Below are 15,305 nucleotides of genomic sequence, written 5' to 3'. Positions count from 1 at the left end.
AATTGTGCTGGTGCTCTTCTGACCCCGGGTTACGTGGCTCCTCCTTCAAGGAGCTTAAATCAGAGCTACACACATGGGATGTACAGTACTGATGGCAGGTGATGATAGGGTAGAGAGTGGTCATGCTTAGGGTTTTTATGCCCTGGCTGGGTGGTTTCTTGGCCTGGAGGCCTGGCGCACACAGCTTACAAGGGACATTCAAGCATAGCTCTTTCTTTGGATGTGGAAGTCATGACTGACTAGCAACGAGTCATAGCCCTCTCCTTTGCCTCCTGCACACAGTGTTCACACACCCCTTATAGAACTTGAAAATGTATCCTGTCCATTTTTCGCCCAGTGGCCCCATTGAACTGAGAATGAATGGGACATCAGGCTTTCAGGTTGAGCAGGCCCTCTCTGAAGCTTGAGTTTACTGTTAATTAGGTACTGGGTGCCTAATTTAGCTACCAAAAGAAGAGAGTAGTAATGCAGGGAAGGGGTGGGGCTCCCTCAGCTCTGCCAATGGCAGAAATGGGAGGTCACCAGCACAGAAGAGGCTAGCCAGGTTGTGTTCCCAGAGCCTGGGTTGTGTGTGAACAATGGAGATGGTGAAGACCCCAACAGGTTCTGCCTTGTAAAGAGAGAAACGGACACCAGTCACGTGGAAAACGCAAGTCACCATGTTTTTATGTAAATCTCACTGGAGTTATACCGGGCTGCCACTACAACCGCACAACCCCCTTGTTCAGTAGTTTAGTAAGTGGCTGTGTGTTATTTAAGTAGGTGCATATTGCAGGCTTCAATGTGAAGGACAACTTAATGTAAAGAAAACCCGAATCCTCACAACTGGACCAGTAGGTAACATCACGACAAATGGAGAAAAGATTGAAGTTGTCAAGGATTTTGTCTTGCTTGGATCCACAGTCAGTGCTCATGGAAGCAGCAGTCATCAGATCAAAAGACAACCTGCATTGGGAAAATCTGCTGCACAGACTTGCTTTAAGGTGTTGAAAAGCAAGGATGTTACTTTGAGGACTAAGGTGTGTCTGACCTAAGCCATGGTCTTTTCAGAGAAAGTTGAGAATGTTGGACATTGACTAAGGAAAACCAACGAATCAATGCATTTGAATTATGGTTCTGGCAAAGAACATTAAAAGTACCCAAAAAGCAAACAAATCTGTCTTTGGGAGAAGCACAGCCAAAATGCTTCTTAGGAACATGGCTCTCAAGACTTCGTCTCTTATACTTTAGACATGTTATTGGAGAGACCAGTCCCTGGAAAAGGACACCATGAATAACAAAATAGATGGGCAGCAGAAAAGAGGAAGACCCTTCACTAGATGGATTGACACGGTGGCTGCCATGATGGGATCGGACATAACCATGTGTGGATGGCGCAGGACTGGACGGTGTTTCGCTGTGCTTTGCAGAGGGTCACCATGCGTCAAAACAGAGTAGACCCACACCACAACGCCCCTGAACTCCTCCCATGAGCTCAGCAGTCAGACACCGCAGTGGCTTCCTGCCGATCCTGCCCCACGAGGACACAGGGAGAAGTGTTGTCTGTGATGGCCCCCACGCTACACTTGGGAGAAGCCACTGCTCCATCCACTGACCCTACATTCTGAGAGCACAGATGGTGTTTTCTCACACCAAACCCCAGAGCCTTGCCCGGTTACTGAATGTAAGAGCGATTGATTGGATGCCTCCTGGGTACATGCCTGTGGAGACACAGTGCCCCAGCAGGCACCGTGGGGATTTAGAGAAGGGCCACTGTCAGCAGATCCGCCACGAGAGCGTCACCGAGGAGCTGGTCAAAAGTCAGAGTCTGGGGGCCTTCCATAGGGACTCCACTGTCCGCCGCAGTGGATGCCCTCCTTTCTTTCCTCTCACCTTTTGGGGCACACTTGGCCTCACTGAAATATCAGGGACCTTTTCATTTGTGATTTGTTTTCCTTCAGAAGTTTTAGAAATGTCAGGTTTTAGATATTTGCTGGTCTTCTCATAGATGTGTATTTTCTTTAAAGTAATGTGTAATACACTATGTGTGCATAATACACACATCAAATGTGTGTGTAAATTATATTTACATTTAGAAAATGAATGCTTTGAATGCAAATACAAAATATACCGACTGTACCCACAGCTTCCAGAAGTGGCCTTGGGCTTAGGAATGACACTTACTCTAAAGGTGAGGCATTTTGACCAAATGGGTGCCATATGCGGGGGAGCAGAGAGAAATGGAATAAACTAGGAAGACATGCTCAGTAAGTGCCTCGCTCGCTGTCCAGAATACAAGGCTACGTGATTCCTTTATCCCCTCACTTCCCCGCTCTGCATTTTGTCCCCTCTCTTTGATCGCTCTGCACCTCAAATATAACTTCAAACTGATCTCTCCTACCGTTCCCAAGACCGATCAGAGCAAGTTGTCCTTCAGCCTCTACTGGGCCTCTTACATCATAGTTCTATTAGGAAATTCGGGATGTCAGTTTCAGAAGTACAGTACATCTTTAAAGTTTACCTACTAGAAGAAAAGACTTTTCAAGATACTGTATGTATGGTGTATTTCAGCTGCACACTTGTCAGAAACTGCCTCTTGGGAATTACTTTTCATTTATAATAGGTGCTTGGGGTATAATTGTGTCTAATGAGCGCTAATGAGTTTGAGATCGGAATATCCTTATTAGAAAAGTTAATAGTGTGGAATATGTAATTACCACAATTTTTTAAAACCCATTTGGTTTGGTGTTGTTTCTCGTGCTAAGTATTGGAGTTGCTCGGGCGAGCGTCACACTCGTGGTGGAGTGTGTGTGCAAGCATGGCCGTTACACCTAGTGGTGCCTTGAGTTTGGGGAAAAGGGCCCCAGGACGGCATATGCACGAACACGCATTCTGTAGCCATTCCAGAAACCATAGGGCATGATGTTGTGACCCTGAAGCTCGGACAAATTAGCTAGGAAGGACCGCCTCACAGTAAGGCTCATTAGGGTGCTTTGAAACTCCTACCAGGAGTTCACTACTCACCACATGATGGCAGTGGGGGAGTTGGATGGAGGGTGAGTGGATGGGTCAACCTTGAAATGGCCAACAATATAGAGTGGAAGTCAACCCTCAGTGAACTCTGGAGCCCAGGGGTTAGAATTTTTCTTTGTCTTCTGGGGCAGCAGAGGGAATGTCCTCATTGTTCCACTAATAGCCATGTGCAGTGGACCCGAAGATGCCAGCATGAGAGCTGCCAGACCAGTCGGTGCATTGAGATCATTTCTGGGAGCGTCCCTGTAGCCAGTGTAGGGTGCTGATGGGTGGTGTGTCCTTGTACGTGCAGGTGCCAAGGAAATGCAATGCTGTCGTGTGGACACACACTTCCCGTAGCTCAGTCGCCAGTAGCAGAAGGATCTAACGCCCCAGAGGGGCAGACTGTGTGAGGCGCGTTCCTAGCACAGTGCAATAAAAACGACAGCACAGAAACCGGACATTGTGACATGTTGGCTGCTCCCCTCGGACTGACTCCACGAGTCTCGAGGCTGATACGTATTCATTTTTGCTGAGGGGTCTCGGCTTCAGGCTTGAAGCTTTCTGTGATGGAGGCCTGGCATGCCCCAGGTCCTGTGATCCTCAGCTAGGGCCAGACAAGCTAGATGAACAGGGTGGGCTTCTCTGCTCACAGCTCTGCACAACCCCTTTCCCAGAAGTCTTGTCTGGGCGCCCTGTGACAGGCTGTGGGTATAACTGTAGTTGCGCCTCAGTGGTTTTTAAGTCACTCACGGGACATATTCCCCCTTATGACGTACGTTTTGTTTTTCTTTCTGTTGTTGTAGCCATCCTGGGGTCTCCAGCGAGTGGAATTCAAAGCCCCATTGGATCTGTTGGCACGGGCCAGCCGAATGCCACATCTCTAAGCAACCCGAACCCCATCGACCCCAGCTCCATGCAGCGGGCTTACGCGGCCCTTGGACTGCCCTACATGAACCAGCCCCAGACACAGCTGCAGCCTCCGGTGCCCGGCCAGCAGCCAGCACAGCCGCAGACTCACCAGCAAATGAGGCCTATCAATCCTCTGGGTAGGTGAAGTCCTCTCTCCCCTGCTGCCACCCCCTCTACCCCCTACCCCCAGCTTCCCTGACAGCCGGGCTGGACTCTTAACCTGGTGGTTGCAGGTGCCTGGTGGCACAGTGGGTTAAGTGCTTGCTTGCTAACGGAAAGGTTGATGACAGTCCATACCCACTAGCCACTCTGTGGGAGAAAGGTGAGGCTATCCCCTTGTAAAGATTCACAGTGCCAGAAACCCTGTGGGGCAGCTAAGAGCCTGAGGTACCCTGACAGCAGTGGATGTAGTGGCGGCGTGGTATCCTTTAAGTGGCCACGATGACAAGCTTCCAGGAAAAGCCCCAGGTGTGTGACGCGAGAGGACAGTACGAGTGAAGAAGGAGCTTGTGACGAGTCAGCATGTCTGTGTGTATAGCCAGCCTCACTGCCTCTGGTGGGCAGTGGTGCTTGAGGCTCTTGGGCCAAGGCTCTGTGTGCTCCTGGCGCTAGCATTCAGTAAGCTGGTCTGCTGGCTCCCAACAAGCTGAGGTCGGCAAAGACCTCCCATCTGAGCTTTCTAGATGCTCTGGTGTCTTCTCACTCAGCCCATCACCGGGCACTCGAGGCCACTGCTCATGCGCCTCCACATCTGCCACCTCTGCACGATGCACTCTCCATGGTTTCCTCCACACCTCAGTCCTGTGAAACATCGACATGGGGTACCAGGAAGGCCTGTGGTATTATAGGACTGGTGCCAAATGAGGGCAAAGTGAGCACTGCACTCTTCAGAATGATTGCTCGGACCATCTCATGAGCTTTTTTGGGAAAGGTGCTCTGGAAGAGGCTGGCCTGGAGGCCCGAGATCCAGCGCCACCGCTCATTGGTAGTGTAAGACCACTAACTGACTCTGAGCCTCACCTTAGTCCTCCTTTAAAGGAAAGCCTCGGGACCATTGACCTCTTACGGGTTTTTGTAAACCCTCCTACTAGTTCTGATCATTTTCTTCTCTGAGGTGTTGATAAAGGCCTGTGGCAGGTCAACATAGTTGTTTAGGGTCTGACAACCATAGAACCTTGTTCCTTTGAGGCTGCCTTTATGACCTTGACCATAGCTAGCCACTGTCCTCAGACAAAAAGCCCTAGTAGCGTAGTGGGTTAGACATTGAACTGCTAATCACAAGGTCAGCAGTTTGAACCAACCAGTCACTCTTCAGAAGATAGGTGAGGCTTTCTGCTCCTACAGAGATTGACAGCCTCCGAGATTTAGGGAGCAGTTCTAATCTGCCCTACAGGGTGACCATGAGTCGGGATCGACTTGATGGCAGTGGGTTTGGGGTGAGCCTCCATAGAAGTATGGGATATGGTCCCAGGGGAGGATGGGAAGGAACCCACCCCACTGAATCTGCTCATATCTCCCGGGAGCCCAATGCATCCAAGTTACTTTACTGGTAGGGGGGTGGGGGAGGACGACGACGATGACCAGGGGTGTGTGTGTGTGTGTGTGTGTGTGTGTTGACTAGTATCAAAAAATTGTTAATTGGTTAATGGCCTCTCCCCCTACCCCCTTCATTTTTTTCAAAGGAACGAACCCAATGAACATTCCAGCAGGAGGAATAACAACAGATCAGCAGCCACCAAACTTGATTTCAGAATCCGGTCTTCCAACGTCCCTTGGGACCACCAAGTAAGACCCACGTTTCAATTGGCTTATGCAGAGAAGTGATGTCGCACTTGAGAACTGGCCAAGGAAGTTCCCAAGGCTTGGTTGGTCTTTTTATGTGTGGTCCAGATGACAATTTCAACAGGGTGGGGGTTGGAGAATGCCATTCTTAGGATTGTGAATGGATGAGAGATGAAACTGGTGCCAGGGTGGTTCTGTGTGGGTCCACGTTGGTGGAAGAGGAAGCTGACTTTCTAGTCGTTCCGGTAAGTGGACAAGGTTCTGTTTTCTGCCCTAGCCCACTGATGAACGATGGCTCGAACTCTGGGAACATGGGGACCCTCAGCACCATACCCACAGCAGCACCGCCTTCCAGCACCGGCGTCCGGAAAGGCTGGCACGAACACGTCACACAGGACCTGCGCAGCCATCTCGTGCATAAACTGTACGTGTCTGGCCGGGAGTCACTCGTGGTGGGGGCACTCAGTGGCTGAAAGCAATGTGGCAGTTTTACAGTCTCATGGATGTCTGCTTTCATTCCTGTGGCATCCACTGGGCTTGCCGTGATAGTCCTCGTATGCTTATTATTTTTAAATCATTTTATTGGGGGCTCGTACAACTCATCACAATCCATACATACATCCATTGTGTCAAGCACATTTTTATATTTGTTGTCATCATTATTCTCAAAACATTTGCTTTCTGCTTGAGCCCTTGGTATCAGCTCTTCATTTTTGCCCCTCCCTCCCTGCCCGCATGCTTATTTTGAGAGCCACAGCCACCACTGATGGGCAGGACAGGGCCTCTTAGGCCCCAGGTCCTGGAGAATTGACATGTCTTTGGTTCTACACCACAGAACAATGCTGTCAAGGCCAGTTTCAAAGGCAGGGCTCCTCAGTGGGCGGGCGGCCTGGGCCTCGGAGCCCTGGGGCATATGAGCTGGCCTGGGTCAGTGTCAGCTCGTGTCTTATTCAAAGAAGATCACTGTTGCCACGGGCGCAGGTGGTCAGCTAAAAACAGGTGGCATGGCTGTACTTCTCACCATCCAGCAAGTGCCTTTTTGAGCCAGTTAACTTACAGGTGAAGGTAACTGGCTAGATTCCCATCAAATTCTTTTCCTTCCTTAGTTTAACAGGAGACGTAAATATAGCAAGTATGATATCATGCAGACGGCGTGTTTCATTCTGTTGTCTGTAAGATTGCCAGCACCTACCATCAAACAGATGTCAGTCAGACCATTGGTTCATAATGGTTTAAAAATCAGGAGTTTGAAATCAAATGCTTCTTATGTCAGGCCCAGCACTTAGTTATTAGCAAGTGTCACTGTGTCTGGCCTGTAGGCGGATCAGTACTGTTCCTAGGGAGTGACTTTGGTGTTGCTTGCAATTTCAACCCGCTGTGGCACTCAGCGTTCCGGGCCACTGTGAGGATCTTGTAGGTGCTGTCAGACTAATTCAGGAGAAGGCCGATGAAATGCTTTGTTCTTTCAGCGTCCAAGCCATCTTCCCAACTCCTGACCCAGCAGCACTGAAGGATCGCCGGATGGAGAATCTGGTCGCCTACGCTAAGAAAGTGGAGGGGGACATGTACGAGTCAGCTAACAGCCGGGTAAGTTGCCGCTTGCTGTCCCAGCCTCCATAGCATGGATAGACTTAGCAGTCTGGGGCCCAGGAAGCACCAGGAGAGTGACTAGGGAGATGTCCACATGGAAGGCGCTCGTGGTGGACAAGGTAGATGAAATGGCCTGGCATCTGTGGGGTGGCCTTGGGCAGAAGGCTCTCCTCTGTGGCTGACAGCAGTGACTGCCCAGCACATCCAGCGGTGGGAAGAAATGCAGTGTGCAAATAGTTCAACTGTCTGCTATAGTCAAGGGGAAGTCAGCAAGAATGGGGGGGCCTTTGGTTTATTAGTTACAAATGCAAACTGGCATTGGCAGCATGCATGGTTTAAACCATTCATCAATTTGTACAGTCTTCACCGCCTCATGTTGACTGCTATTGCTTTTTAGGACGAGTACTATCATTTGTTGGCAGAGAAAATCTACAAAATACAGAAAGAACTAGAAGAAAAGCGGAGGTCACGTTTACATAAGCAAGGCATCTTGGGTAACCAGCCAGCCCTCCCAGCCCCAGGAGCCCAGCCCCCTGGGATTCCACCAGGACAGCCTGTGCGGCCTCCAAGTAAGGGCCTCCTTCCAGCCCGTGTGGGTTCATATGGTTCCTCCTCTGTGCCCAGTGTATTCCTAAGAATGTAGCATTTTCATCGCAAAGCCCCGGTGGCAGGGACTTTGCCTCCGAGCTGTTCCTGCTGTAATGACACGAGCTGTGTGCAGGCTCTTTGTAAATGTTGAGGCTCTCTCGTGGGGAGACTGCCATCAGAAAATATCATGGGCTGTATTTTCCCTTTAAGTCTGAAATCATCCTCAGAGAAAATCCCGTATTCTGAAGTCAAAATGAATCTATTGAACTCTTTTTACCCCCTCTTCTTTCAGACGGACCCCTCCCCATGCCGGTGAACCGCATGCAGGTTTCTCAGGGTATGTCACCATTGTCTTGTGTCCTGCTGGGGTTTTACTGCAGCTGTAGCCATTGGTCTTGTTTTCGTCTCCTGTAATTTCTATGTTGCTTCTGTGGTGGTGGTGTTCTCACTTTGCTATTTTTCCTCTCTGTTTATTTTTGCTGACGTCCATTCTAAGGGCAGCGCTGACCTGTTGTGTTTGGAGACTCAGAGGTCACACAGGGAAGAGCTCTGATGAGATGGGAAGAAGGGAGCACCTTTGTTTGTAATGGGCAGGTCCTTTTTCTGAAGGTAGGAGAGGCAAGCGGGTCTGTGGGAGAGCAGCCCTGGAAGTGAGGAATGCCAAGTGCTGCAACCAGAGCAGGTGCCCAAGCCCCGGTAGGCTTCCATTTGAGGAGAGTTTGTAGATGGAGAGATTCTGCCTCAGTTTGGGGGCAGGAGGTAGGGGGCAGCACTAGTTTAAACAACCTGCCCAGGTGGTGTTTATGAAAGAATTGAATACAACTTCCCTGGTCAAAGCCACTGTTTTTTATCATGGGGATTTGGAAAGGCCACTTTTGAAAGCTCTTATAGCCCTTGACAGAGTTGATGTATTTATAGGTTGTGGGACAGAGTGGTGATCCAGAAGGTTCTAAGGAAAGGCAGCTGGCGGAATAAACATGCATTCTGGAAGGTTGTGGTCCTGTCTGTGCAGAGGACTGGAACAGCTGTGGCCAAGGCACTGGCATCCCAGAACAAACTCTGAGGGCTGGTCTTGGGCCTGGGACAGGAGGGGTGAGCCTCAGGAAAGTGCTGAAGGGCCTGCTGGGGGTGACGTGGCTTATGGTCCCTATAGGAAGCACTGCTGGTTTGGGTGTGCTGAGGTAGCTATATAGCTAAACACTGCAAGAGACGACTCACAGCTAACCACTCAACATCCCCTCTCCCCAGGCAGGGCTGTGGAGTGTTTTTGGTGTGGTTTCTTAGTGTCTTTTTCTCTGACTTAGTTAATAAAGTCCTCGAGGAGAGGGGTAAAGTTTCTCTTACAGACTGCAAAGCCCTTCTGGGTTTATGCTGCTCCTCGGGTCTGAGGTGACAGGGAAGGTAGTGCCTTGGGCAGTGGGTTCGCGGAGACCCTCGCAGCTACTCCCGTGGTGAGATAGCACTTCCCAAGATTGACTCTGGCGGGCACTTCTTAGTCCTCAGAATTCTCAAAGTACTGCGTTCCCTCAAATGGCTGGAAGTGTTCTCAGATGGGTGTTATCTCCTGGGAAATGAGGGGAGAAGGAGGTGAATCCTCTAGTCGAGAGGACTCTGAGAACTGCCAGCCCCTCGGCACTTTTTGCACGCTCAGGATGCTTGGAAAGTGGAATGACAAGTTTTACGTCCTGTCTTCTAGCAATGCCTGTGAAGACATGGAAGCCAGGCTGCTCACAGCAGGTGGGGTAGAAGATGCTAGGGAGGGTGTTGGAGGCACTGTTCTGAGGCGGCTGCACCTTTTCCTTAGTCCTTCTGTCTCCTGAGTCTCGGTGCTCTCTCTCCTATGCCTTTGATCTTACTTGTCACATGTGTGTACCATCTCACTTCTCCCCCGTTTTCTTTGAGGTGTGATTCTGTTTTGCTGTGGTGCGTCTCTCAACCACTATTGGTCCTTCTTACAGGGATGAGCTCGTTTAACCCAATGAACTTGGGGAACGTGCAGTTGCCACAAGCTGCCATGGGACCTCGCGCAGCCTCCCCCATGAACCACTCTGTCCAGATGAACAGCTTGGCCTCGGTTCCAGGGGTAAGTGCTTGGGCTTGCCTTGATCGTGCCCAAAATTCAGATATGCGTAGTTGATGTGTTGCCATACTTTCTGTAAAGTAGGTCCTTACGTGATTTGGATGTGGTGTGAACCTCATACTATATGCAGACAGCCCCCAGATTACCAACAAATGCTAATCCTACACTGAATGTGTAAGGAAATGGGAATGAACAGCTAGTGACAGTTTGTATCAAATATCAGTCAGTCCGGTGTTTGCCTTAGTGCCTGTATGTACCATTCAAGAAACGTTTCCAGGTACACATAGTCCAGAATAATAATGTGGATTTGGTATTACAAGCCAATGGACTTTTTAATATAATTGGCTTTGTGGGGTTGTGACCAGAGGCCTGGAAAGCAGACGCAGATATTACTGGAAACGCATAGCTGTTATCTGATAACCATGGGGTACTTGCTCGCTCAAATTTGAGTTATGCTGTATTGCTCCAATATTTTACTGCTTTCACTAGTGAAAGGAGAACTATGTGGCCACAGTTGATTTCTATCAGAATGGCATTTTCACAGGGGATTGAGAACATGGGGCTCTACCAGTTCTTGACCAGGAAAGAATTGTCAACATCTGTTGACACTTCAGGCTGATGCTTCCTTAACACCTTGGAGAAGTCATCAAGCTTGGCTGTTGACCTCTGTTCACAGCAGTGTGGACACTGGCTCCTTTGGGAGATTGCCCCAGGAAGCAAGTCGCAGTCTTAGGGACCCGATACAGGATCCTCAGGGGTAGGCCAGGCTTCTGAATGGCCGCCCTTGGGTACACTTGCTGGTTTTCAGATGGCCATCTCACCTTCCCGAATGCCCCAGCCCTCGAGCCTGATGGGTGCACACACCAACAACATGATGGCCCAGGCACCCACGCAGAGCCAGTTCCTGCCGCAGAACCAGTTTCCATCGTCCACCGGGGCCATGAGTGTGAACAGCGTGGGTCTGGGGCAGCCAGCGGCCCAGCCAGGAGTAACGCAGGTACTATCCTCTGGTGGATATCCAGATCCTGCCCTCAAGCCTCCCCCCACCTCCCCACTGGCACAAGCAGGTCTTATTTATGAAAATGAGAATTCCTGACTAGGCATTTCATTTTCATGTGCCCGGGCTTCTTTATCTTTCCTATTTGTCCTTAACCCTTATGGTTTGGAATTGCTCTTCCTGCAGAAGCGGGATGCATTGTGACGGTCTTGGTGCACATGCTCTTGTTTCTTTGGACTTTGAAGGTTGTAGTTATCTTACTGGTTTTTGTTGGGGGTGTTACATTCTACTCCCCAGGAGGTCCTGAGGGAAACCGGCCTGCTGAAAGCACAGGAGGGGGGCCTGGCCAGCCCTCCTAGTGATTGTCGGTGGGATGCTCAGCCTCACCCACTTTAAGTTCACACCAACTGGATCATTTGAGTGGCTCCAGCTCTCTCTTGTTGAATGTGTTTTTAAATAATGTTCGAGTTACTTATGAAACAAGTATTTGTTCTTATTTTTCCTACATCTCTTTTCTTTAGAAGAGGAGTCGGCAAACCTTTTCATGTTTTCATTATCTAGTGCTATTGTAACAGCAGAAATTGTCTCAGGTGGATGACTTTAACAAACAGACATTTGTGCGCTTGTTGTTTTGTAGGATAGAAGTCTGATTCAGGCTGTCAGCTCCAGAGGAAGGCTTTCTGGGGAAAGGTCCTTGTCTCCTATCAGCATCTGTGGGACCAGCATTTCTTGGAGATTTATATATGTATCTCAGCATCAGTCTTCTGGGTCTAGGAGTTTCCTAGCACAAAGGCGCCTGGTCCAAAGGAAATGCTCTGCCCTTGGCTCTTCTGTCTTAATGGTAGTCAGCGCCCTCTAATTTCTGCTCAGTTGCTTGATCTCTTTTATATCTCTAAAGATATTTGCTTAAGATATACCCTGGTCCTAGAGATTATACCTTGCCTCAGTGTCATCACTGCCATTAGTCCTGCCTCCATTAACATCACAGAGACCAGGATTTACAGCACATAGGATAAGTACATCGAATTGCAAAATGATGGATAGTTGTATAATACCGAGAATCGTGACCTAACAAATTGACCCAAAATTGTGGGGTGGAGGAGAGGGAGCATGGACAGACACCATTCTATCTTCAACAGGCCCAATAGTAAATCTTTTCAACTTTGCTGGCCATAGGCATCTCTATATTATTTTGTGGCACGAAAAAAAAAAAGGCCATTTGTAAATGCAAGGGTATAGCTGTGTGCCAATAAAACTTTATTTACAAAAGCAGGCAGCAAGCCAGATTTGACCCTTGGGCCATTGTATGCCACCCAGTGCTCTAGAGCAGAGCTTCAACACCACCAGCAAGCTTTGCACCGAAAGTGTATAGGAACCCCCACGTGAGGTTCAATGTGTTTGGGTAGCTCTCAGATGGCCATACTGGCCCCAAAGTCCTAAATCATCCTCAATGGTGTCCCCACCAAGAACCAGTTGAGACATCTCAGTGTCTCAGTCCCTTTTTAATGTAAACAGAGAAAGACCTTTTCCAGTGTGTGTTCTACATGAGGAGCTGTGTTACAGAGCTGATAAATGCTGTCTGTCTGTCTATCTGTCTTTTGTCTGTCTTGGTGCTGTAATCAGAGCAGGGACAGCATCTGTAGTGCTCACCCTGCACAGGAGGTGTGAGCACTGTGATCAGTGTGCACCTGGTGAAGGTCACAGGCTGGACGTGCCTCTGAAGCCAGCAGGAAGACCCCTCTCGTACATGTGACTTGGTCGACTCAGAGCAGGAGGTAATGCTAATCTGCTCTCTCTCCTTTTCTCTTTCTTAGGGACAGGTGCCCGGGGCTGCTCTTCAGAACCCTTTGACCATAATGGGGCCACAGACCAACCAGCTGCCTTGCCCACCAGTAACCCAATCACCTCTGCACCAGACGCCCCCTCCCGCCTCCACGGCCGCTGGCATGCCATCTCTGCAGCACCCGACCCCACCTGGGATGACCCCTCCCCAGCCAGCAGCCCCCACACAGCCGTCTACCCCTGTGTCGTCATCAGGACAGACCCCCACCCCCACCCCGGGCTCAGTGCCCAGTGCCACCCAGACCCAGAGCACCCCGACGGTCCAGGCCACGGCTCCTGCCCAGGTGACTCCTCAGCCTCCGACCCCTGTGCAGCCTCCATCGGTCCCCACCCCGCAGTCATCTCAGCAGCAGCCAACGTCTGTGCACGCTCAGCCGCCCGGCACGCCGGTGAGCACCCCTCACCCCCCCACCACCACGAGGGTAGCCAGGTCAAACAGCCAGCTGTCACACTCTGGTGCAGCACCTGGAAGGATATGTGCCAGCAGTGGATCATAATTCACAGTGGCCCGACCCTGACATTTAGTCCACGGGGGGAGTACTTGGGACCGGCCTCCCCTAGTGAACTCGCTTTCAGAAGCCGGTAATTTCCAAGCAGTTATCTCCAGGCCATCTCTAGAAAAGCTCAGGCTGTCTGCGACGGAACCGTGTGTTCCCCTGGTTGGTTCTAAATGTGTCTTCCCAAGTCCTGGCCGTTTCTCTCCGGCCTCAGGTCGGTTTGGTCCCCCTGCCTGGCTGTCAGCCTTCTTCCCAGACTGGAGAAACCCCTTTCTCCTTCATGAACTGAGTTGGTGGAGCAGGCTTGTAATCCTGCAGTTCTGAGCTTCCCGTTTTCCCTTTGAATGAAAGAGTCGCTCTCTCAGGCTACTCCCCGCTTGCACCCAGAGATCCAAGGCTAGTCCTGTTGCCACACCATTCTCCCTTTCACCCTCTGAAACCTCGGGCTCCATTTTCCTATCAGTCTGCTCTGGACCTCTTTGCTGCATGAACTTTATTCTTGGGCACTTGGCTTATTTGGTCCATATGATGTCACCGTGAACCCAGCCATAACCCCAAGATGGCATTGCATGTGTTTCTCCAACAGGACATGCTGACTCCTCCTTCCTCCGTCTCTCCCTTTCCAGTTAGCGCCCCTTCCGGTTTAATGTTGCCTACATTTGTATTCAAACCCCATTGGCTAAGACTTAGAAATACTTCAGTTCTTGTAATGCTTCCTTCTCTTACTGCCTGTTTACTCCACCACTACCACTTGCCCTATAATTTCCAGCTAATTACATACTCTTTTTCTATATATTTAAGTATTTATAATTCAGTCTTTTACCCAAATCATTGATGTACTTCGTGGCGGAAATTCATTTTAAAATGGGAGGTTCTGTAGCTGGTGTTGGAAACTTCTGGGAAATGGTCTTCTGTCAAAATTCAGGACGTGCTCCTCTTTTCGCTCTTCGTTCTCGAGGACCGGCTTCCTTGGGAGCCCCAGTTGAACAACAGGCCCCCATTTCTCTCCAGTAAGGTTCCTTGGTCGGGCAACACTGGGAGGTGTCAGCCAGAGGTTATACATCTAATGACCTGTGGTGTTGAAGACCATTGATAGCATCTTATTTGGTGTCTCCACAGCTTTCCCAGGCAGCAGCTAGCATCGATAACAGGGTCCCCACCCCATCCTCGGTGGCCAGCGCCGAAACCAATTCCCAACAGCAAGGACCCGACGTGCCCATGCTCGATGTGAAGGCTGAGGTCAAGACGGAGGAGTCTGAGCCTGAGCCTCGTGAGCCCAAAGGGGAGGCTCGGTCGGAGGTGGGTGCCCTACCTCAGGGGCACAGGTGGCTACATGAAGAAGCACCCCCAGGCTTCCTAGGGACACCCTGTAAATGCCCTGGTTATTGTTTTCAGAGTTTGCATCTGGGTCAGGTGTTTTGTTTGGAAGATTGGTTATTCATTCTTCGGGAGGAGGTTTGGATATATTTGATTTATCAGATGTGAAGCACATCTTGTGTATTTGAGATCAGTGAATCAGCCAGCATCTCCCTGCCATCCTTGTTTCATTGCTTGGACTGTAGAATGGGTAGCATCCGGCCTGTTAAGAAATACAGTTGGGCTACTGCAGAGAAAACTCCAGATTTCAGACTATTCTAAAAGAACCAGGCGCTCAGCCAGTATGGTGTGCACACCCTCTCTGGCCCCAGTCTGTACCTGAGCCCCAGCTGGAGCCTCTGCTGGGCCTGAATCTCCACTTCCTCTCATCCCACTCCCTGCTGCCCTCACTGACTCCGCCCGGGCCCGATTGTCAGAGCTAGAACTAGCCTTATGTGAAAACGCTGAGCAGGGGCCAGGCCGCGCGCGCGTGAATTCTCTTCTTCTGTAAGCATTCTCCCATGTAAAGACTAAAACCAGGCCTGGTTTTGCCCTGGTGCTACATACAAGTGTCTCTGTTGACACTCCTGCTTCTGGAAGGACAGAGGAAAGTGAATGCAGCCCTGACGGGGCAAGGCTTTTGTAATGAGCCCATTTGGACGTTTAAGAG

At 50.2% G+C, this 15,305-nt stretch overlaps 1 protein-coding gene across 1 annotated transcript in view; it reads left to right on the top strand.

Moving 5' to 3' along the window:
* LOC101641939 (CREB binding protein) overlaps positions 1-15,305 on the top strand; it is an 80,676-nt gene that overhangs the window by 41,662 nt on the left and 23,709 nt on the right. Inside the window, exons 5-14 of the mRNA XM_045286042.1 lie at positions 3,798-4,040; positions 5,586-5,688; positions 5,963-6,109; positions 7,155-7,272; positions 7,673-7,844; positions 8,156-8,200; positions 9,822-9,946; positions 10,752-10,940; positions 12,755-13,171; positions 14,399-14,578. Of these exons, the coding sequence (XP_045141977.1) occupies positions 3,798-4,040; positions 5,586-5,688; positions 5,963-6,109; positions 7,155-7,272; positions 7,673-7,844; positions 8,156-8,200; positions 9,822-9,946; positions 10,752-10,940; positions 12,755-13,171; positions 14,399-14,578 (1,739 nt within the window). The remainder of the gene's footprint in view (positions 1-3,797; positions 4,041-5,585; positions 5,689-5,962; positions 6,110-7,154; positions 7,273-7,672; positions 7,845-8,155; positions 8,201-9,821; positions 9,947-10,751; positions 10,941-12,754; positions 13,172-14,398; positions 14,579-15,305) is intronic.

Source organism: Echinops telfairi, unplaced genomic scaffold (genome assembly GCF_000313985.2).
Source record: "Echinops telfairi isolate 266 unplaced genomic scaffold, ASM31398v2 ScPeMD7_5;HRSCAF=22, whole genome shotgun sequence".
In the NCBI taxonomy this organism is placed as follows: Eukaryota; Metazoa; Chordata; class Mammalia; order Afrosoricida; family Tenrecidae; genus Echinops; species Echinops telfairi.
Note: the sequence above shows the minus strand (reverse complement) of the source record. Positions and strands in the feature narration are given on the sequence as shown.